At 33.4% G+C, this 23,861-nt stretch overlaps 1 protein-coding gene across 1 annotated transcript; it reads right to left on the bottom strand.

The window, feature by feature from the left end:
* Positions 1 to 3,502: 3,502 nt before the first annotated feature.
* LOC131601887 (cytokinin riboside 5'-monophosphate phosphoribohydrolase LOG1-like) lies at positions 3,503 to 8,490 on the bottom strand. Its single transcript, XM_058873817.1, has 7 exons — positions 8,052 to 8,490; positions 6,859 to 6,956; positions 6,737 to 6,767; positions 4,457 to 4,556; positions 4,097 to 4,167; positions 3,868 to 4,011; positions 3,503 to 3,729 (listed from the first exon to the last, which is right to left on the bottom strand). Exons 1-7 carry the CDS (start codon positions 8,169 to 8,171, stop codon positions 3,664 to 3,666), a joined length of 630 nt encoding a protein of 209 aa, XP_058729800.1. The 5' UTR covers positions 8,172 to 8,490; the 3' UTR covers positions 3,503 to 3,663.
* Between the last annotated feature and the right edge of the window lie 15,371 nt (positions 8,491 to 23,861).

Below are 23,861 nucleotides of genomic sequence, written 5' to 3'. Positions count from 1 at the left end.
CATTTTTCTGTAGCGGGGAAAATCTGATATCGAAGTCATGAGAATTGACTCGAATCAATATTTTCGTTTGAAATCGCCACCGCGCTTTATTTTTTCAAAGGAAAAGGGAAAAGAACGAAAAAACCCAAAGTTTTGTTTTTAAAACAAGAAAGAGAACTCAGGTTCGGGTGTTGTTTATACAAGGGGAAGGTTTTAAGCACCCCTCATATCTGTGGTACTCCACAAGAACCTTTTTGAAAATCTGTGTCGTGTGTGCTAAAAAAGGGTTTGTTTTATTTTTAAAATAAGCTCGGCAAGACGTTAAGCCTTGGGCCTACATACCTCCTCGGTGCAATGGAGAAGTCAGAGCTAATGTAGTTCTGCTTTTTGGGAAAACATTTTAAAAAACGAATAAACACTTTATCGTCGTTGGAGAGAAATACTCAGCCATTGATCTTGAGCATGAGAACAAATGAATTCTTTGCATCGCTAATGAAAGAAGGGCTCCAACTCGGATAAAATCAACAAGTATGCCACTAGCTCTCTCACGCGGAAAAGATCTCATTATATCAATCAATTTCAAAATCGTGGGGTATAACCACTCGTTTCGACAATTAACGGTGTCTAAACTTTTGAAGAAAAGGCCACTAAGGGCAAAAGATATTTTTAAAGAAAAGTTCTGAAAAGGTTGCAAACATAAGAATATTTTGAAAAAAGGGAGAAGATTTTGAAAATTTAAGAATGGGAGGAGATGAAGAGGCTATCCTATTGCATAAAATAAAAGCTAGGGAAAAGAACGGTCTAACCGAAGTAAGAAGCCAACACTTGACATTATGAGTCAAGGTAGATTTCCCATCCTTTGGACTTATCAATACCAACACATTTGACACTTGGGGATCCAGATGAACATATTATCTTAGCACCACTTTGCATTAAGCACATTAAAATTTTGACGAAAATCGGGCAGAGTAACGGCTGTTTTCGGGTAAAATCCTTATATCAATGCCTTGGAATTAACCATCAAGGGCTTTCAAGGAAGTACCTGCACATACAAACAAACAACAATCCAATGCCAGACAGACAGAATAACAGCAGAGAAACAATATCACAGGGGTCCAGAGGCACTAAGTCCATAAGTCCGAATCTCCAAAATGCTAGGGATAGTAACCAATAGTCCAAAAGAGAGCCTTAAGTGTTTTTTAGATTTTTGTTGTTTATTAGTGTTTTAGCATAAAAGTAAAGTATGGTCCAAGTGGACAAAAAGAAAAATAGCGGAAGCATAAACATATGTCCAAATGGACAAAAGGAAAATAGCGGAATTATAAACGTCCAAATGGACAAAGAGAAAACGGCGGAATATAAATATGATGTAATGATAAAATAAAGCAATAAAGCGAGAAATATAAAGAGCAATATAATAAAAGTGCGGGAATTAAAGTCAATTGTTAGATGTTAAAGATAACCATCTTGAAACTTGTCAAGTATGTTATCAAAGTTAGTAATGAAGATCGATGGTGAGTGAAGGATGTTCTTGGATTTAAAGTCAATGGGGTTTATCAGAAGCTTGATAAAATCATAGCGACTACACGATAAAAACCTCCACAAGTCTTAAATCAACCGCATACAATTCTCTTCCATATTTGATCTTTTGATTCGGGACACGAAATATTGCGCTATGTTAAGCAGATCGCCAAGTGATTTATGTAGAAATCACCCTACAACGAGGCCGGTCAAAACTTTATGTGCTAATGCATGCGAGAAGAACGATATGTAGATCGCCTTCCGAAAGCAATACCGCACGAAAAGAAAAATGGTGAGTGATCTCGTCTTTACCAAGAATCCATAAGAATTCTCAAGGTATTAAGACTTTCATCGATCAAAATAAGGAGAAGTAAAAGATGGAACCACATTAAAAGCTCCTTTCATCCATAATTTCAATCACATAATTTTGCGGATTTGGATTCTCATCCTATCGACGCCCTAAGTCCATTGAAATTAGAGAGAAATTAGGCCTCTAACTTGTGATTCAAAGAAAATATCAAAAGAATGGAGTAGAAGATGAGTTAGAACCAAAAACAAGTCAAAAACCACAAAAATCAGCATTCTACCCAATGTAAATCGATTTGCACAGAGTGTAAATCGATTTGCATAACTCTGTTTTCAAAATCTGCGCAGTTTTCAGTTGTGTAAATCGATTTGCACAAGATGTAAATCGATTTGCACAACACAGTTTTAAAAAAAACAGCAAATAAAGAGAAGAAAACTTGTTTAAACATAAAACCAAACACCTTGTGATCTTGGATCAATTTGTGCACGAAAATGTATCAAGTAAGCAAGCAAATCTCATCAATATAGCACCAAAGGTGCATCAAGCATAAACAACAATGGATCACATTTTGAATTATGGAATGGATCTAGAATTTTACCAAATCTTTCACAAACTTTGAATCTTCTTCAAGAACACACAACCACAAGCCTTGATCTCTCACAATTGATGAAGAAAAGTAGTGTTTATGTTGAGGTTTAGCTCTAAATTAGTGAGGTTCAAGATGTGACTCACTAATTTGTGTGGAAGAAAAAGAGCTTTGAGTGATGGGTTTGGAAGAGGTGAGAAGAGAATTTGCAATAGGTTTCTTGGCTAGCAAAGCTTCAAGAAATGAATTTGCAATAAGTTTTTTTGGCTATCAAAGCTTGAAAAATGAAGAGGGGAGTGCCTCAATTTATAGCAATTAGGCTTGGGAAATTTTGTGGCTTGGAGTTAGGATTGGAAAATAGAATTAGGCTTGGGAAAAGGATTTGGAGCCAAAAATGAGATCCAATGGTCTTGATGCAATCACATGAGGACTCATGATAAAATGATGTAGGAAATCCAATGTGAGAACTAAGTCATGCTTCCCATGCTTGCAAATGATGTCAACACTTTCAAAAGCTGAAATTTGCCTTCATTTTTCCAAATTCGCACTGGTGCAATCGATTTGCATCTTATGCAAATCTATTTACATAGCTGAAAAAGGCAAAATCTGGGGAAAAAACAGTTATGCAAATCGATTGTTGTCTTATGCAAATCGATTTGCACTGATGGCAGAAGCAAATCTGGTGCAGAAACAGTTGTGTAAATCGATTTACACCTTATGCAAATCGATTTGCACAGTGAAAATGTTGAAAAATGCCTTTTTTGATGGATACTTTGACTTGGTACCTACAAAACACAAACATACAAAAGCACAAGGCAATATTTTTGGTATTTTGGTTAGTAAAACAATATATACAAGAAAAACATTGGTATGCTCGATGATTCCCTTGCAGATGAATTGTGCACAACATCACCAGTAGAACTCTAAGTTAAAACTTCTTGATTGATGATTGGTATGCAAATGATGTGTAATCTTAGGGTCAAAAATTGGGGTATGACACCTAGCACAAACCCTCTAACATCTATTATATTACCATGTTTTTTTGACAAATAATTCAGTCTTAAAAAAACATAATTCATATTTAACATAGTAACTAGTCATCACAATTAGATTAGAGTCAGTAATTATGTTGTTTTATACTAATCAACAAAAATAAAAATCCAAAAGCATACAAAAAAATCTGGCTTAAGAAAATTCTATTGATAATAACAATAATTTCTTGTTTCATTATCATATAATAACCACAATTTGAGATGTCATGATCTGAGGACTAATCCAACTGTCCAGTTTCCCAGCTTAACTTAGATGCAACTCTTTCGTGTTGTGGAGAATATTCCTATAAAAATAAAATCAAATATTCATATAAATCATTAATCTATAATTTAATATCTGATGGAAACATTTTATTATATATATTTTTTTATTCTACTAATTAATTAATATATAATTTTTAAAGTAGAAATGATTATGTTACCTCCATCTTTTTAACAAGTTCTTTTGTTGATGGGGCAGATACAATTATATGTCGAGCTTTAGGGCAAATGAAACCTTCCTCCACAGCTTTGTCAATGAAAGATAACAAAGAATTGTAGTATCCATCTACATTCAACAACCCAACCTTTTTCCAAAACAAAAGAAAAAAACTTAATTAGATAATAGATTATTTTCTCCATTAAAAGAAAAGAGATACCATGGAACCTTACTGGTTTATCATGGATGCCAAGTTGAGCCCAAGTTATGACCTCAAGAAGCTCCTCAAGTGTCCCATAGCCACCTTCAAGCACCATCATATTTTTATCTTCTTTTAAAAATAAACTTTAAGAAATCTCTATTTTTTTGTTTTAATTTAAATAATATTTTGATAAATTTTTTTTTTTATATGCAGACGAACGGAGTGTTAATAACTACTAAAAATTCATATATATTATCTTGAATATTAAAGTTCAATTCAAACCGTGTTAATGACATCTAATCTAATCATATTTACTTCTGTCCGTTGAAATAGGATTTACTGATGAGGAAATAGTAGTTAAGAGAAGAAATAATGGTGGAATGGAACTGACCAGGTAAGGCAATAAAAGCATCAGAATGTTTAGACATTTCAGCTTTTCTTTGATGCATATCTGCAACTGCCTTCACTTCCCCCACTGTCTCTCCACTTATCTGCAATTTCAAAATACAACACAACACCTTTTTGAGATGAATTATCAAAGTATAGTCATCATCATGACTGCTGATTCACAAGTGGGCTCAACTCAACAGGTGGAATTCAAAGATAATATCATAGTCCCTTTCAGTATTTGTTGAATCATGTGCTATTCATTAGTTTTAAAGCAATATGACATGCTCCATGGATAAAATAAAAATAAAAATAAAAATATAGAATATATTTTTAAAATTAAAAGACCTCTAATTTCCCATTGGAGAGGCCAAATCCCAAGAAAATGGGAATCAACCAAAAAAAGGTTTGACAAAAGAATCTACAGAAAGGTATATAGAGTTTGAAGAGAGAGGGACAAAAAAAATTGAGAAGGAAATGACCCTATATTGCCAGGTGTAATGATAGATAGATAAAGTGTGTAAAAGAAAACCAAAATATGACCTCAAAATAGTAGTAATACACAACTTAATTATGAGGTGACAAAATGGATCCAATGCATATCCATTTTATCCTAATTATTTTTTGAGACATGCAATATTTTGGACTCATATTTTTTATCATGATTGTTCCGTCTCAATTTTTACGGGTTTTTGTCCGCATTGAAATTAACATGAAAATTTATAATTTTTAAATCTAAAAAATGTAATATCCACATGCCAAGTCAATCTCACATTAATTTTTTTGAGGTGGAATAAAGTTTGAAATCCACACCCTCAACAAAATCTGTTCCGTCCCGCCTTATAATTTGCGGAATTTTACAAAGCGAGTGTAAACCGGAATGGACACTCCACGTTTGTCCTCCCTAATCACACTTGTAACTTGAAACCGACATCAATAAAAAAAATTGGAAAATAAAATAGGTTGAGATAATAACAATAGTAAGGTGGAAATTCATGAAAAGAGAGAATACATAGAATTGAAACAAGAAAAGCAAAATGAGCATAACATGGTTGAAAAAGAAAGGCCCTCCTCGAAATTCAAAGCATCTATTAAATTCATTTTGTTCGTTGAATGTGTCAAACTCGACAAGCTTTTAAAAATGGCTTTTAATGATAAGTCCAGTCCTCTAAAGAAGTGTTTTAAAAATCAGACCGGTCATCGAACCGGTGAGGGTACTGGGTCACTGGTTTATAGGTCGAACCACTGGGTCACTGGTCGAACCGCACGACCAAACCGGATTAAACCGGATAACTCGGTTGAATAGACCTGTCATTATATAGGTATAAAACCGGTCGAACCGGATAATTCAGTCTCTAAAAAAAAAACTAGCTTTTAAATTTTTTAAAAATATCATATCATAAACTCACAATTTCATAACTTAAATTCAAATTTTAAACAAAGGTATCACACATAACAAAATAGTAAAAAATTACAAAGTCTAATTGCAAACAAAGTTTAATTACAACATAATCTAAACAAAGTCTAATTACAACATAATCTAATTGAATAGTTTATAACAAAATAACTCCAATATGTACCAAATTTAATTCAAAATAGGATCTCCTAAAAAGAAAATCAAATAAAATTCAATATGTTTATGCTATTTAAGAAAATTTATTAGCAAAGATAACAAATAGACAATAAAGTTTTTAATTTGTCACTAACGAAAAAAACTATGTGAGAATGCTATTTAAGTAATACACTACTAAATATATTAAAAAAAGTTAAAAAACTTTTTTAAAAGAAATGTTAAAAAAAAAAGTTTTAAAAAAAAAGCAATTAAACCGTCGGTTTTCCGGTTTTCCCGGTTTTCACCGGTTTCCACCGGTTTGATGGCATACCCGATCTGACTATTGAACCAGACCGGTTATCTGGCCGGTTCCCGGTTCAACCGGTCCGACCGGCCGGTCCAGTCCGGTTTTTAAAACACTGCTCTAAAGTATGTATATTTTGTGTTGGAGCCACTAGGATTGATTAGAATCGATTTTGAAGAGTTGTATAATTAAAAGTTGTGTTGCATATATAGTGATTAATTTTATTATAAAATTTACATTTAAATTTAAAAAAATTATAAATTTTATTAATTTTAAAAATATAATCAATTCTTTTTTTAGACCTACGAAAAAACTTCAAAATCAATTTAAAAAAAATTCTATACTTTAAAATTATTTTTTACTCTTTCAAAATCTAATTAATTAAAACAGTTTAATGCTTAAAATTAATACTAAAATATAAACATTACCTCTCTTGGCATTAGTGTTCTCGGAATTACCCTGCAAAAATACAATTAAAATATAAATAAATAAGAATAGTAGAAATTGGAAAAAAATTACAAATTATAAAAATGAAATGGTGATTCCTGACCCAATAACATGTCGACCTCCATCATAAACAGATTGAGAAATCAAACCCATCAAACCAATGCTGCCTCCTCCATATACCAAATCAATATTTCTTGACACCTTTTAACATATTTAAAAAAAGGGTTTAAAATAACACTAACAATAGTAATTTCCACACACTTTTATTGATCATCAACTTTAAGAAATTGACTAGAGTTCAAATTCCATTTGAAGAAGCATATTCCAAATATCCATGAATAAAGTTGAGAAACTAAAATAAATTATTAGTTTGTGTATATAATTTGACTTAGTATGAAAGGTAATAATTTCACACTCATATATTATATATATTTTTAATAAGCTCATAAGATTTATTAAAGAAATAGAATTAAATTTGATTCTTCACAATTTGTTATGGTCCAATTGAGTCAATATAAAAAAATTATTAAATTAATGTTTGACATTTTTATACAAAAGATTAATTAATTCTTTTTTTATATTGACTAATTTATTTTCTAAACAAAAATGTCAAAATCAAATTTATTATTATTGGAGCTCAAACAATAAAATAGACTTTATCATAAAATACACTAATTAGACTAATTTATGAAGACTTTATTGGAGCTCAAACAATAAAATAGAAGAAATATCCTCAACAGCATAAAAAGTGCAAATATAAATATTTGTTTCCATTTTTCTTGATGAATTTAAGTAGTTCCATTATGGATGAAAGAAATTATAGGATATTAAGAAATTGTTTAAGGAACAGTTATTAAAAAAAAATAAACAAAAAATAAAATAAAACAAACATATAGAAAACAAACAAACACATAAAAAAACTAAATATTGTGCGGTTCTAAAATCACATAAATAATTCTTAACAACAAATTTATTAATATTTATAAATTAAAGTTGCGGCTGTTTCAACTCTATTTAAAATAGATAAACGTAAGTGTTTCAATTTTAACAACAAATTTATTGATATTTATAAATTAAAATTGCGGCTTTTTCAATTTTAACAACAAATTTATTGATATTTATAAATCAAAATTGCGGCTATTTCAACCCTATTTTTTCTTATTTTGTTGCAATATCAAAGTTGGTATCAAAATGGTAACCTGAATTTAGAAGTATAGAAGAATAGACAATTCTTTATAACAAACACTTTTGTGTATGAAAGAGAGAGTGAGAGAGAGAGAAAGAGAGAAGCATTACCAATTCTTTTCCAAGCTCAATAGCAGCATCTTTATAGCTACTCTTATTACCAGGACTACTCCCACAAAACACACAAATCCTCTTAAACCTTGATTCTTTCATCTCACTTTCCTCTTCCATCTTTTTTCTTCTCTTCTGTTTTCCAATCCTTCACAAACACCTAGATATATATAAAGGTAGCATTGTATTGTAGAACCATGATACACATAACATAACACATACGTGTGTTTTTGTGTTTGTTGTCTACTTTACTATGGTCCCCTGGTTGTACCAGAAAAGATAATAATAATAGTGTAAGAATGGAAATCCGTGGTCCTATGTGAAGATGATTGTGTGGTTTCGTATCATCAAATTGAGTATTGGAATAGGAACCTTAAGATAGTTAGATGATGATCATGAACTCTCTGTCATCATCTTTTTTAATACACTTTCAATTACTTTCTTGTTCAATGTTTGTGTTTGTGTTTGTCTTGTACTACTACTTTTTATAACACTATTATTCTTTCTTTTTTCAAATAACAATAATGTGTCACAAAAGTATGACTCAAATTTGAATATCATATTTTAAATTATAAAAAAAATTAATATATATATATATATATATATATATATATATATATATATATATATATATATATATATATATATATATATATATGTGTGTGTGTGTGTGTGAGAGAGAGATCAAATTACACCTAAATAGATAAACCAGAGTTATACTCGCTCATAATTTCATTTTAAATAAATAGTTTTTAAAATTAACCGTTGGATTGAAACATAATATCATATAGATCATACCAATAAATTTTGAGATTAAGGTTGACAAAAAAAACGTATATCTGCATTTTTTTAGAGTAGATCAAGGTTTTTGGCCTATATCCTCTAATGTTTCTATCTTGTCTCGCTGTGTTCTTTTGCAGCTCTTTACTAACGCGGATGTTATCATAAAATTTGTAAAAGGTGTAATGTCCATGGATCCACTCCGTCCCACTTTTTTTTTTTTTTTAGAGACATATCAAAATTTAAAATTCGCATTCTCATTTATGTCTGTTACCTTATTACCCCTATTTATATTGAATGCGAGATAGACATACCTATTTGCTACCACAAACTGTGACGGTTTGTCATCGGTAGCTTTTTTTTAAAATCTGTTTATCTTAATCGATATAAATGTCTCAATGCATGTACATGAAATATGATCTAATCTAATTTCTAATTTCTTATAGTTCTTTTTTATACTTTTTTACAATTAAAAGTTATACAATTTAAAATTATTTATTACATTGTATCTCATGTGTCAATAAATATTTTAAGTTTGTTGTCTGTTTTTTTATAAGATCTTTATTGTATGAAATTAAATAGATTTCAAGAAAAAAAGTTTATATAAACCAATTGATGAACATATAGAATACCATGAACGAACTTGTTGAAATATCTATAATTGTGTTCACTCTTAATAAACAAAACCATGAACTAATTTAAAGGCAGCATAAAATTTCTAGCTACACATTTGAAATTAACTCATAAACATGATTTCTATTTAAATTTAATCTATAGTAATGGCCATATATTGAATTTCTTAAGGCAGAGTGAGTTGACAATTGAAAAGTCTTCAAGTTCATGAATGTCATGAACATATGCTAGTGCATCAATCATGATACACTACTTCTAATGAACTTGTGAAACCATTTTGCACTAAGACATTTGACTTTTCTAACACATCTAGTTTCACTAGGTTAAGTATATTTATCTTGGTTGACTTTTAATCAATCTCTTATTTTGGTTGACTTTTCTAAACATGTTGACTAACCAACTTGCATTTTCTCTCTAAAAGACACGAAAAATGACATATTTTGACATATAATACAAACAAACTAACACACAATAATGTTGGTGTTTGACAATACATGTGATACTGTAGATTATAATGTTCATGATTCAAATAATTGCACTCTTATACCGTTACTCGCCGACAAGATTCATACATAAGCTCATATAGTCACATGGTGGACATCATATGCCCTATGTGATGTATTATGTATCCTAAACCACCTCCTTCACTAGACAAACTTGATGCATTCCTAAGAAACATTGATTCTTTGTTATAACTAGGATTTCATTTGGACGCAAAATCGGTTACCATTCATATATATATATATATATATATATATATATATATATATATATATATATATATATATATATATATATATATATATATATATATATATATATATATATATATATATATATATATATATATATATATATATATATATATATATATATATATATATTAAATATATATATAGTAATGAATGTATCTAATCTACATAATAGATCAGATACATTAATTACTCAATGAACCTAAAAAAGAAATTTTTTGCTTATAAATAAGTATCTAGTCCATTATGTAGATTAGATACATTTATTAATATATATATATATATATATATATATATATATATATATATATATATATATATATATATATATATGACTTATTCAAATTACTCACAACACCAGAGAACTACCCCATATAAGAGTACAAGTCAAGGGCCAAGATACATTTAGGCATGGTAACGGGGCGGATCGAAGACGACTTTTACCTCCCCCAAATCCAAACCCGAATCCTCAATCAATCTCTGTTCCCCGCCTCAAATTCAAACGGGGATGGAGAATTAAAACCCAAATTCGTCCTAATCAAGTTCAGGTTGGGTTCCGGTATCCTCGCCCCACCACCATCCATTTAGTAAAATCAACTATTTTAATAAAAATATTTATTTTTTCAAAAATCAATTACATTATAAATAATAAAATAAAACAATCCCAAAATATTTCATACATACATTTCAAATCTTTTTAATGATCAATACAAATCAAATTATCAAAACATTAGCCACATATTTAATAATATAAATTATGAAATATAAATGATAGTTTACATAATGAATTAAATAGTGCGGATTCGGGGGCGGGTTCGGGGTGTGTACTAGTGTCTCCATTACCCGATCCGTCCTCATATTGTATAATTGGGGAAAACCCAAACCCAGCCAAAGTGGGTTTTCCCCGTCAACTTCGGGGAGGGTTCGGGTGGATACATGCGAGTATGGGCTTTATTGCCATGCATAGATACATCTAATGACTCTCTGCATCTCACACCTAGATAATATCGGGTTTCATTATATAAAGGACACATGAGAAGATTTTCAAGTACACAGTTTGAAATTCAAATTTCCTTCACTCTTCTCCTTTACATACTAATTTGAGCGTTGAATTGACAACCTTACATTTCAGCGTATCCTCCTCCGCATCTGAGATTCATGTCCATCTTCATTCGTCACAAATATTGATTTTATGATCAATTCAAGTTCTATAGTAGAACAATGGCGTAATTTGTGAGAATCAATTTATGATTCTCGCGTTTTTCAACAGCACACATTCTCTATTCGAACAATTGATTTGAAACATCCTTAATTTATCAAATTAGAGTTCTCAAAATCAAACTCTAGATCCATCACATTTGATCTATTCGAGTAGCAAATCAACCTTTATTTTCTAATTTTCCAGATTCATGAATTCCAAACCTTCCAACAACGGCTGGATCTAAAAATACTCGTTCCATCGCCTTACGCGAAGCAATTGTTGTTGTTACTCAAGCAACGAGAACTCAACTGTTTCGTTCTCCTCCTCAAGATATTGTAGATCAAGTCTTTGTAGACACTCTGTTGCTTCCGGATCTACTCCAACCTCCTTAAGTCAGATGATCTATTTCACTACCTCCGCTCAGACCTCCAATACCATTGTCAACCTCACGACTTGAAAGACTGTGTAGTTTCTAACTACTGCAAGCTAAAATTTATAACAATATTCGACAATAGAATTCACACGAGATATAAGAGAGATTTATTTTCCCTGAAGAAATACTACACAACGCGCCTCCAAGAGGAAACATCGTGCATGAAACCCTTTCAAAGAGAAGTCAAGTTGTCGTTCCTGAGCCGACTGCGTCACGAAGAGGCGAAGCTCCAAAATCGTAGAATCACCAAAAGATCAAGAAGAATCAATCTCCTCCTAAAGAGCACATGTGTCAAGTTGTCTTGGTAAGAATAATCTTCTTCCAAAGGAGACTCCAAGTGTCATTTCGAAGCACATGGACCCAACCTCGACAACAGTCTAGGAGCTGGAGGACTCACCACGCATGGCATCCTCTAGGAATCATATTAAGTGATTTCGATAGGCCCTAAAGAGGAAAAAGGCTCAATTGGACATGAAGTGTTTAAAGGACCCACCACCACTTGAGTTGGTCGGATGCGCCGCCTTCATAGGCGTAGCTTTTTTTCATCCTTCATTGAATATGCAAATAATGATTATTAAAGTAAGCACGTTGTAAATAGTAGAATTAACGACAAGGGGGAAAAGTACATCTAAAAACTCACACAAAAAAAACCTTCATTTCCTTCTTGGTAGGGGCATCCATTAGAAGGTGGGGTTCAATAAGTTGTCTCAAGCACTTATGTGAAGCTTCATCCTGAGGAGTAACACCCCTAGGGTAACCCAACTTTTGGAGAAATCCACCAGTCGTTTCTTCAGATACAGATCCTCATAAGATAGGTCATTCTCTTTGTAGACATATAATCCATTACCCATCAAGAAGTAAACTTTGTTCTATTACTTGGGAAATAGTTTGGTATAACTGCTTCCTGCTCTGGTTCCTACGCCACATACTGTTGCATGAGCCTTTGGAGTGAGAGGGGCGACTATTCAAGACCACCAAGTGCGACGGGTCAACCACCAAGTGATTCAAAACTTCTATTTTAGAGCTATTTAAGGACATTCAAAGACCCAAGATCGAAAAGATAAACTCATAGAAAGGGATGGCACAATCACTATACTTGCTATAGATTCTCTCATTTACGCCAGAGGTCAATACACCCTAATTTGAAGGTGGACAAAGCTCCATGAATGCTCCGTTAAAACCACTCTCTCAAGTGAAGACAGAAATAATCGAGAAAAATACAAGGTTAACCCAGGAGGCATAAGTATCTTCTTTTGATTTTTGACCCATGATAAACACTACCTTCTTCTAGAACAGAAAGGAAAGCGTTGTAGAAAATGCAAGAAACAGTGAAAGAAATAGAACGTCTCAAAGAAATGTGAAACTGCCTCTTTGAAAATAAATCGTTTGATACTTACTAAAGGGAATAAACCTTATCAACATTCCAGATGATATAATGTTGTACCTTCTACAAATAGTCTTTTTGATTAAGTGTTTCTAATTTTAAGGATTTTCTAGAGGCCATGAGTGATTATACTTAGGGCATAGAGTAAAACTCATACAAGAATACAAGAATATAAGAAAAACATGATATGCAAAAGAAGGGAATAAAGTAACCTACTTATAATGCTTCTTCTGGCAGTTTGAGCTTGCGAAAGTTATTGGACTTAAAACTTCACACACAAGAAGGGGTGAACTGAAGCGGTAAGAACTCTCTCCAAAAAATATCTTAGCTCAATTTGGTTTAACAAGATAACCAATAACCTCTTGGGATTTTAACAGAATGATCTTCTAATCTATGGTTTTAAACGGGATAACCATGAACCTAATGGTGAGTTCATCAATATTGAAGAACTTCAAACTTCAAATGAATAAGGATTTATAATAGCCTTAAGTGAAGTTTAACAATATTAACGATCTTCAACCTAACTAAATATTAGGAACTAATCACACAATCCCCAACCAAAGCTTTTACCAGGTTTAGCTTCCAACCTCATATTTTTATCCCTAAGTGGATTGTGTTCATCCAAGAGGCATAAACAAAATTCTTGAAGAACTTATACAATTCTACCCATCCATAATTACAAAGATAACTCACTCACAAAAGAATTTGGCTATAAGAACTAGTGAGAGAAAGTAAAAAAATGAAAATTGAGAGAGAGAGAGAGAGTGTGTGTGTGTGTGTGTGTGTGTGTGTGTGTGTGTGTGTTTGTCAATACAAAAATTGAGTTTTGGATTATGTGAAATGTGAAATGAGGCCTCTATTTATAGGCTTCAAATCTTCCCAAAGAGGAAACCTCATTGATTAAAAAATGATCGTTACTATTAGGCCAATCGATTAAATCATTTAAAGGTAACGACTATGAATTCTAAAATAGGTAAGAAGTGATATGTATACATTGCAAATCGATTGAGTGCATTAAAACTACTTTTAACTTAAAAAATGTGCCAATATAATCTAGTGACATAATCGATTAGATCAAGTCAAAAAATATTTTTGGCTTTTTGAAGGCTCCCATCTCTATCTATGCAACTTCTTTGTATAATTCATAAGTTTTATTATTTTCAAAACATTTTAAAAAGGTTATAAGTGTGTGTGTGTGTGTGTGTGTGTGTGTGTCTGTGCGTGCGTGTGCTTATAGCCATCAACTTCTATAAAGAAAGACTTTTGTGTTTACAAAAGTTTTACTCACTTACTAAATTGGGATAACTTCCTTAAGCATGTGTCTGATGTATTCATTGTGTTGACACTTTGCTTGAAATCATGTTGCATCTTTATCGTGCTGAATATGTTATTTTGTTCTTCACAGTTGTCATCATGTTGATGTCATCTTTCTTGTCTAATCTTTTTCAGTTCTTCATAGTTTTCATCATCGAAACAAAAACATATTACTTAAAAAGCAAGGTTCCATATTCTCTCTATCGTTTATGATGACAACGCATCTCTCAGGGAAGGTGGTAAAAGAAGAAAGGCAATATATTATGGAATGATAAATCTCCCCCTGAATTACATAGAGTGTATACCCCTTGAGAGTATACTTCTCCCCCTTTGTTGAAATCAAAAAGGCGGATAAAATTGCAAATATGTTCTATTCATTTCTAGCATAAAATATCATGGCAAATCAATGTAGTAATATCACAACAAGGATAGATCATATGGTGTAATACGGTGAACTGACTTTTATCCGAAATGTCGCGGTAAGCAAGAGTCGCCACCGACTTTTATTTTATCCAATTAGGAAAGGCTAAAAGAACATGAAAGACATTTGAAAGATTTTGAGTTCGGGGGGTAAGTTATACAAAGGGAAGGTGTAAGGCACCCTTTGCATCCATGGTTATCCATGGGCTCTTAATTGCTTAGCTCACTTATTTGTTTTCAAAATGTTTGAATTGTTTGAAATGTAAGGTGTGAATAGAAAAAAACTTTGTTTAAGGACTTTAGCTTGTAAATAAGCGTAGCCTTTTTATTTAAAAATGAGTGGGAAAAGATTTTGAAGTTTTGAATTTGAATATGAGCAAGCATTTAATAGCAACTACCCTAAGTTTGAAAAAACGTTCTTTTAGCTTTTCAGGCGAAAGGATCTATCCATACCATAAGAGGGCAGGAAGTCTTTCAATTGGATGTTTTAAGGGTCATCGAAATTAGCATTCGCCATAAGATTGTCCCTACCATAAAGAGGGCAGGTAGTCTAAGGGAAGGATATAATAGTCACTTAACCTTTAGGTAACAGGCGAGGATACCTTAGCAATTGGGACAATCGTTATATTCATAAGGCAACCTCGAGGGAGTTTCAATAACTTTAAAGGCAACATTTGCTTTAGGTATCCTCGGAATCGAGGGACTTTGACTATTGTTAGTACGATTAGAGGCAACAGGCAACAAATAGATAAGGCAACAGGCAACAAGAGGGTTACCCTAAAGGTGTGTGGGTGCACAATCATGTGGTTAACTTCGATGACATTTATCTTGTAATTAGGTGATCTACGTTCAATTCATGGTTATCACTCCATAAACACGCAATTAAAATAAAATAAATGCAGAAATAAAATTTCCTACGCTATTACAATATACACCTGCGGGGATGGGGGAAATTAAAAGGCAGAGAATAAGAGAGATCAATAATTAGTAAAAATCCTTAAGCGCCTTGATCTTCCTCGAACCCTTGATTGACTCTGATATCTGAGAATTAAACGGAAAATAAATAAAAGGGAGTGAGTGCACTACAAGTTCATTGGCGGTTGGAACAAACCCTATTTTGGGCAAAAGGCAAAATAAATATAAAAATGATAATTAAACAAAGAGAGAGTTAGAAACTTAGCTTTTTGATTGATGGCGCATGGCTGAGGAACCTTTGATTAATCCTGAAAATTAACCACGAAGAAGAAAAATGTTAGTGCATTAAAGACCTCAACAATTATAACATGGCAGATCAAAAATTAAAATGATAATAATTTAGGCAAACAAAATAAAAAAGGGCATGGTAAAAGGCAAAAAAACCTAGACTAGGCTTAATGGGCAACACCTACCAGTAATGGAATTTTTTAGGGTTAATGAAAATGATTAGCTAAAATACAATCAGGGTTTAAAAACATAAAAAATAATTAATTAGCCTAAAATTAAATTTAAATTATTAAGTTATTTAACCTAATTAATTAAAAAAAAACTAAAGTTAAATTCTAACTATTTTTAATTACCTAAATAATAGAAATTAATATTAATTTTAACCTAAATTAATTAAATAAACTAAATTAACTCCTAATTACTAAATAAAAATAACATTTAATTAATTAATCAAAACCATTAATCCTAATCTCCTAACTAATTCTACCAATTAAACTAACCTAAGTTAATTACCTAATAATAATTTCTTAAAAAAAACAAAAGAAGCAAGAAAAACATGAAGCAAAGAGATGGAAAATAAAACAAAAAGAAAAGGTGTACCGTCCCTGGGATTCGAACCCAGGTATTGAGATACTTCCCTCATATGCATTAACCAATCCTGCTAGCAGCTCGTGTTGTTATTTGAAGGATGCGCGATTGATTTACACGAAACAGCCATCAAGTCTGACTTCAAACTAGATTCAACGTTGGGCCCCACGTGCACTGAACAGACCAATCATAATAGGAGAGAGGAGGGAGGAACGCTGACCAACGAATCATTGCAAGACACGCGCGCAGTAGGGTCCAATTTCTTATTCATCATCTTCTTCACTCCACCGCCCAGAATTTGCCACGATTCCGCTTCCAGTTTTGCTTTCGTTTTGCTACGAAAATCCGTAGCGAATTATGCATCAATCAAAACCTGCAAATAACGACTCATACAATAAAAGTAATCGCCCAGATCTCTTAATTAGCAAGTTACACATTCAAAGGTGGCATCGTTTTGGGTAGATGGTGTCTGGAACGTGGAAAACGAAGGTTCACACCTTTGAAACCCTAACAATGGCAAACGATCATTCAGGGCTCTAAACTTCCATGCTACATATCAAACCTCCTCCAAAGAACAACATAAACTCAAAGAAATTGTTAGTTTAAGTTATGATACGATCAAATATGGAAAACAAAAGTAAAATACATATGAACATGATGAATGAGGAGTATGCGTTTTTTGATCGTTTTGATCATGTGTTTGGACTTTACCTACCCTTTTCCTACCTTAGGAATGGAATTGGACTATTTGTTTGGCCTGAAACTTGCTTGAGTTCGTGATATGAAGTTTGCACCTTTCTTTGATTTTTGTGACTTTTGAAACCCTTGTGCTATCTCCAATTTTTCGTCCTCTTTTGAAGCTGCCAATGTTGTGCTTATATAGCTCAAGAATTTAGGGTTGGAAATAAGGGCTTGAATCATGAGATTGGTGAGAAAAATATTTGAAGAGATTTGATTGGAAAATCAACATAAAACCTCATATAATTGACTCAATCTTTCTTTAATCAAGAGATTTTATTTACTTGAGCCCCAAGAGTAGCTTTGTGAATAAAAAAAATCAAATCACTCATTAATATGAATTTATGTTATTTTTCTTTGATTTATATTGAATAAAAATCAAAAATAAATAAAATAAAAATCAAATTCCTTCACCAACGAAATTTGCTAGTCTCCAAGGTGAATCTTGGGCCTTCATATGATCCAAAACAAAGCCCCATAATTTATTTCATCATTTTTGGTATTTTACTTAATTTATTTTGCATTTAAATGAATAAAATTCAAATAAATAAAAATAAAAAAGCCAAAAATATAAGAATGTTTTTATAGGTTCTTATTTGGGTCATATATATGTTTGAAGTCCAAAACCTAAGCCCATTAGCTCAAAAACACAAAATTGTTCAATTATGTTTTCATGCACTTCTTGAAATTTGACCAACTTTTGAACCTCATATCTCCTTCAATATTGATCATATGAAAGTGTTCTTGGACTTTTTTAGAAAGCTCAAAGAGTCCTCTAAAGGCTCCTTTTGGTTTCATCTCAATTGAGTCTACCATGTCCAAGTTATGAGCTTTGAGAAAAAATGACTTTTTGCGATCTTTTAGAAGGACCTGTAATGTATTGGCTCATATCTCTCGAATGGTGCATTTTTAGACTTGGCGTGTGAGAGACAAAATTGTAGAGAATTCAATTTCCTTCAAATTGAGATTTGGATGGGAAATTTATGATGTTCCATGTGGGAGTTATGGCCGGTCAAAGTCCAGTTGACTTTTTTTCTTAAAAACCCTAATTTAGAAACTCAGGTTCTTGATGATTCTGGAGCTTTTCTTCATGAACCATGATCAATCCTTGATCAAATGGTGAATTATACTTCATAATGAGGATGTTGACCAAAAATCAGAAGTTTTGACTGTGGTTTGACCATAGTTTGACTTTTAGGTCAACCAGTCGATTATTGATCGTTTGGGCCATTGAGTGAGCAATCTTTTGAATCAGGGCATGAAACTTGGCATGAGGGTACTTTGAATTGTATGAGAAATCATGGGATCCACTTGAGGTATCATAAGTTCAAATTCCTTGATTAAATCAGAAACCCTAATTTAGAGGTTGCTGTTTAAGAGAGAGACTGCATGTTTGGTGCCTTGACTTGAGTTTGAATAAGAGAAATAGTATGGGCAAATTTTGGGGTATGACAGATGCCCCTGTTCAATTTTCTTAAACCTGAAGATGTAGAGTGGTTTGTGTGCCAGTCAGAATCTGAAGGTAGAAGAGGATTGAACACTAGAATACCCAGGAATTTGCCTTGGCTGAAACAGGGACTTTTGCCGGAGACGGGCTTAAGGATGCCGTCTAGGTGTATGAGACGGGCTTACAGATTCCATCCGGATGTTGTGACTTGATTGAGATGGGCTTAAAGATGCCATCCAGCTTGATAGACTTGAGAGTCAGAATACGTCGTACGTTAGATTGTATCTGAAGGATATACTTAGGATGAGTCGTACATTAGACTGAATCCACTGTATTGATAAGTGTCAAAATAAGCCATACGTTGGGCTGTAGGATAGGTCGTATGTTAGACCAGGTTCCCTGTGTTGATAATTTTCAAAATACACCATACGTCAAGTTGTATCCTAGGATGAGTCGTGCATTAGACTAGATCCTTTGTATTGAGAAGTACTAGAATGAGCCATACGTTAGGCTGCATTTGAGCTTAGTATGTTGAGAAGTGTCTGTTGGATGTTGATCGTGTCATCACCGTTCGTGGTAAATGAATTAGATCCTTGAGGATGACCGTGTCTACACCGTTCGTGATGAATGAGGTCTTGGTAGGTTGATTGTGTCAGCACCGTTCGTGATGATAGAATTAGATTCTCTTGTCGTGTCAGCACCGCTCGTAGCAACTGAATTAGACTTTGGGAAGGGTGATTATTTCTGAACTATCTCTGGAGAATACCCGGAACTAAGTATCAGAATTAAATCTTTGTTTTGATTATTTCTGAACTATCTTTGGAGGAAATCCAAAATTAAGCATCAGAATTAAATCTTCGTTTTGATTATTTCTGAACTATCTTTGGAGGAAATCCAAAATTAAGTATCAGAATTAAATCTTCGTCTTGATTATTTCTGAGCTACCTTTGGAAGATATCCAAAATTAAGAGTCAGAAGTAAATCTCTATCTTGATTATATCTGAACCATCTTTGGAAGATATCCAAAATTAAGTATTAGAATTAAATCTCTGTCTTGATTATTTCTGAGCTATCTTTGGAAGAAATCCAAAATTAAGTATCAGAATTAAATCTCTGTCTTGATTATCTCTGAGCTATCTTTGGAAGATATCCAAAATTAAGAGTCAGAATTAAATCTCTGTCTTGATTATTTCTGAGCTATCTTTGGAAGAAATCCAAAATTAAGTATCAGAATTAAATCTCTGTCTTGATTATCTCTGAGCTATCTTTGGAAGATATCCAAAATTAAGAGTCAGAATTAAATCTCTATCTTGATTATTTCTGAGCTATCTTTGGAAGAAATCCAAAATTAAGTGTCAGAACTAAATCTCTATCTTGAATGAGCGCCATAATTAAATCGTTGACTTGATTATCTCGGCACTATATCTAAAAGATAATATTCATTTGATTTGTAGGAATAGACTGAAAAAGCAACATTAGTTTTATGCAATATCGTGATGCATGTATTGTAATATTTATTTTTAAAATGAATGAGAGTGTCATGCATATGCAATGAGACATATGTATGTTATGTACGAATTTACTATGATATATGATGTATGAACATGATTTATGCTATTTGGAATATCTTGATTGAGAAAATGAATCTCCGGGTCTTTGTGACTCTGATGCCTGATCCTGTTTCGCAGATACATAGTTGGGGATTTATGATTCTTGCTTGGGGATGATCAGTAACTTGATGGACCCTGATTGGGGACAAAAGTATTAGTAACCATGTTTGGAGCAGAGAAGCAGGTCGGGGAACAGACGATGTCAAAGATGTGAACTCTGTTGAGGTGCTATGTCTTTGTCGGGACGAGAACATTTGAAGATATCTTCTTGAGGATTGCTCTGTGGGGATATGATCTTGTGAAGTCAGGAAGGCATGGATGCCCTGAACATTGCCCCCAGTATTATAGTAGCTACCATTCCTGGATTCGTATTGATTGGAAAACACCAATAAATATTGATCGAAGCGTTGAACATGCCTTGTGTACTTTGCCCCCAGCTAGTAGGAACTTGAAGAGATTCACCTCGCGAGGACTTTATGAAGTGTATATTGTAAGTGACATGCCGCTAGTAATCGTACACTTAGGATGATGCCCCTGCCTGTTTGGCTTTTTGAGAGATTCTTGGAATCTTGACTTGATTGCCCCAGATTGATTGGGAAAAACGTGTCATGCCCCTTGTATACGTAGGAGACATTTCTTCTTGGAGTAATATTGTCTGTCGGGATAACTTTCAGTCATCAGTTGTACCCTGTGCAAATTCTTTCTGTTGCTAACATTTGAAATTATGTAGCAGAATTTGTTTAATAATGAATTCATGAGATGCAATGCATACGTTTGTCTTGAGTTTTTGAAAAACATTAAAACAAGAGATGTAAAAGCGTGATATTTATAAAACGTGATGTTTGTAAAGAACAGGATATCAACTCAGCATTTGTGGTAACCTTAAGGAGTCGGGATACCTTTTTGGTGCCAGTATGCTTTCGAACTAACCATGCTTCAATTAGGACTTTCAAGGGTTGTAACGTGGCTCGGTTCACGGTTTAAGAAACAAAGGATAAAGGCTCAAAGTTTATTTGTACCCACCACTCTTCGTGATGATCTTCAGTCCTAAGTTCAGTTAATTCAACTTATGCATTCAGGTTCCAAGAGACTTTTGGATTTGCACCTTTGATAATGATGATGGTTCACAAGCAAAGAGAACTTTTGAGATGGCAGTCACTTCTTCCTTTTGGTAGTCACAACATTGTGTTGTTCAGGAATTTATTGACTTCTCTTTTTTCATCTTTTTGATATCCCTAACTTTTTCCTGAATTGTATATTTTGGAGCTTACAGTCAGCGGGATGCCTTGATTTTTGCCTAAGTCATCTTTTTGATTTTGACTTAGCAGGATTTTCTTTGTATATATGTTTTTTCATTTTTTTTGAAAGATATTGACTACCTTGCTTAATGATTGATGAACCATCATTGGCTTTTGATTGGCATCTCCAACACTTCTTTGATGTGTGCGGATGAACGCTTGTGATTGAAACCTTTGTTGAAAGGTGTACTGAATAATTCTCTTAAAATAGAATGCACATCCAAATTAACTGAGAACTACCCTGCCCCAGGTTGTGATCAAGGGTTTTAATTAGTACAAGAAAGAAACTTCTACTTCTTAGGCTCAAAGGGGTTGACGAAGGATTAACATCCTTATATCTCCACTGTTTAGGAATTGAAACAATGCCTGTACATCGTCACCATAGTTCGCTCAAAAGCATACTGTATAAGGTTGCGGTATCGTTTTCGTCATCCTCCCTCAAAAGGTTCACAGCTTAGCAGAAGTTGAATCTCACAAAACATATGTAAAGTAAAGACATAATTTAAAATGAGTGATGGCGATATAATTTATTCAAGACAAACATATGCAATGCACTGATGATGATTATTAAAACCGATAATGTCTATCATAAGTCGAAGGTTTAAACAAACAGAAAAAGAAATTGCAACTGAAAGTAAAACTAATGATCTTAAAGTCTATCCTTCTAGACATTTAATCAGTCTTGTCGTGATTAGGCATGGGAGCTGTGATCACTACAGGAGTTTTAGGACTGTCGAACTCAACTTCACCAACATCAATCGTGTCTTGGATCTTACTTTTCAATGGCCAACAATCATTCGTATCATGTCTAGGGCTATTGGAGTGGTATGCACGCCTCGAATTGAGACTATAGCCACGAGCAGAAGTACTAGGATTCTTAGGGGGATCCTTTAAAGTAATCAATTATGATTTCACCAAGCATTGTAATGCCTGAGCCAGTGACTTATTAATCTGGGTAAATTGACGCTTAGGCGTGTCTCACTTGCGTCGTTGTTGTGGAACGGGTGTAGAGATTCAGAGTCTCCGGGGTTCGAGCTTCTGGAATGTGTATCTGATAAGAATGTTTTAGAATGTCCGGGGTTTGAGCTTCCGGAATGTTCATCTGATTGGAACTTTCAGAATGTCCGGGGTTCGAGCTTCCGGAATGTATATCTGATGTAGGTGTCTTCAGAATGTCTGGAGGGATATGCTTTCCAGAATGTATATCTGACAGAGATTGATTTGTTGATGGTATTTGTCTGACCAGTTGGTTAACATGAAAGGCAAAGTTAGTTCTATGTGATGTTATGAATGCAAATGCAATGCTTTCAAGGATCTTTAAGGAATTTAGTTAGCGACATTGGAAAATTATTTGGTCACATCTTTGTTTGAAGAACTCTGATTCTTGGATGTTCTTATATGGGAATCAAGCTCACCATATCGAGTGGGTCATCGCCTCTGATTCGGGATACTTCTGAATTTAAAGGTACGTGGCTAGAGGAAAATAAATCCTCTTGCCCCTTGATAGGTATGATGTCTCTGAACTGGAAGGCATACGGCCAGAGGAAAATAAATCCTCTTTCCCCTTGATAGGTATTCATTCCTTTGATAAGGGCACCAGAAATTATGCGCCCTAAATTCCTAAGATCCTTGAAAGGGTTGGTTAACATGTTATGCTTATGATGTCATGATGTTATGCGAATGCATTAAGTAAAGCATAAGGTAATAAGGACGAAATGTCCTACAAGCAAATCCTGCAAAGAAAAACAAAGGGTTAGTAGCAAGCACAGACAAGTCACACAAGTCACACAATTTTGCCTTATGGTTAGGCTTGCACGTGGTCCAAAGGTATGTACCCTCCCCCTGAAGTTTAGTTGGTTCAAACCTGTCCTATATAAAGATCGGGTTCTAGGGAGCTCATATCATTGACCTTTCTCGAAGGCGCTTATCTCAGTTCGGCAATCGAATCGCCAACCGAAAAGGTCCTGAAAGTCCAGTCCATATGAGTGTAGCTTCGAGTATCAACCAAC

The sequence above is a fragment of the Vicia villosa genome, linkage group LG5 (assembly GCF_029867415.1).
Source record: "Vicia villosa cultivar HV-30 ecotype Madison, WI linkage group LG5, Vvil1.0, whole genome shotgun sequence".
Classification (NCBI taxonomy): domain Eukaryota; kingdom Viridiplantae; phylum Streptophyta; class Magnoliopsida; order Fabales; family Fabaceae; genus Vicia; species Vicia villosa.
This window is presented reverse-complemented; position numbering and strand designations above follow the sequence as displayed.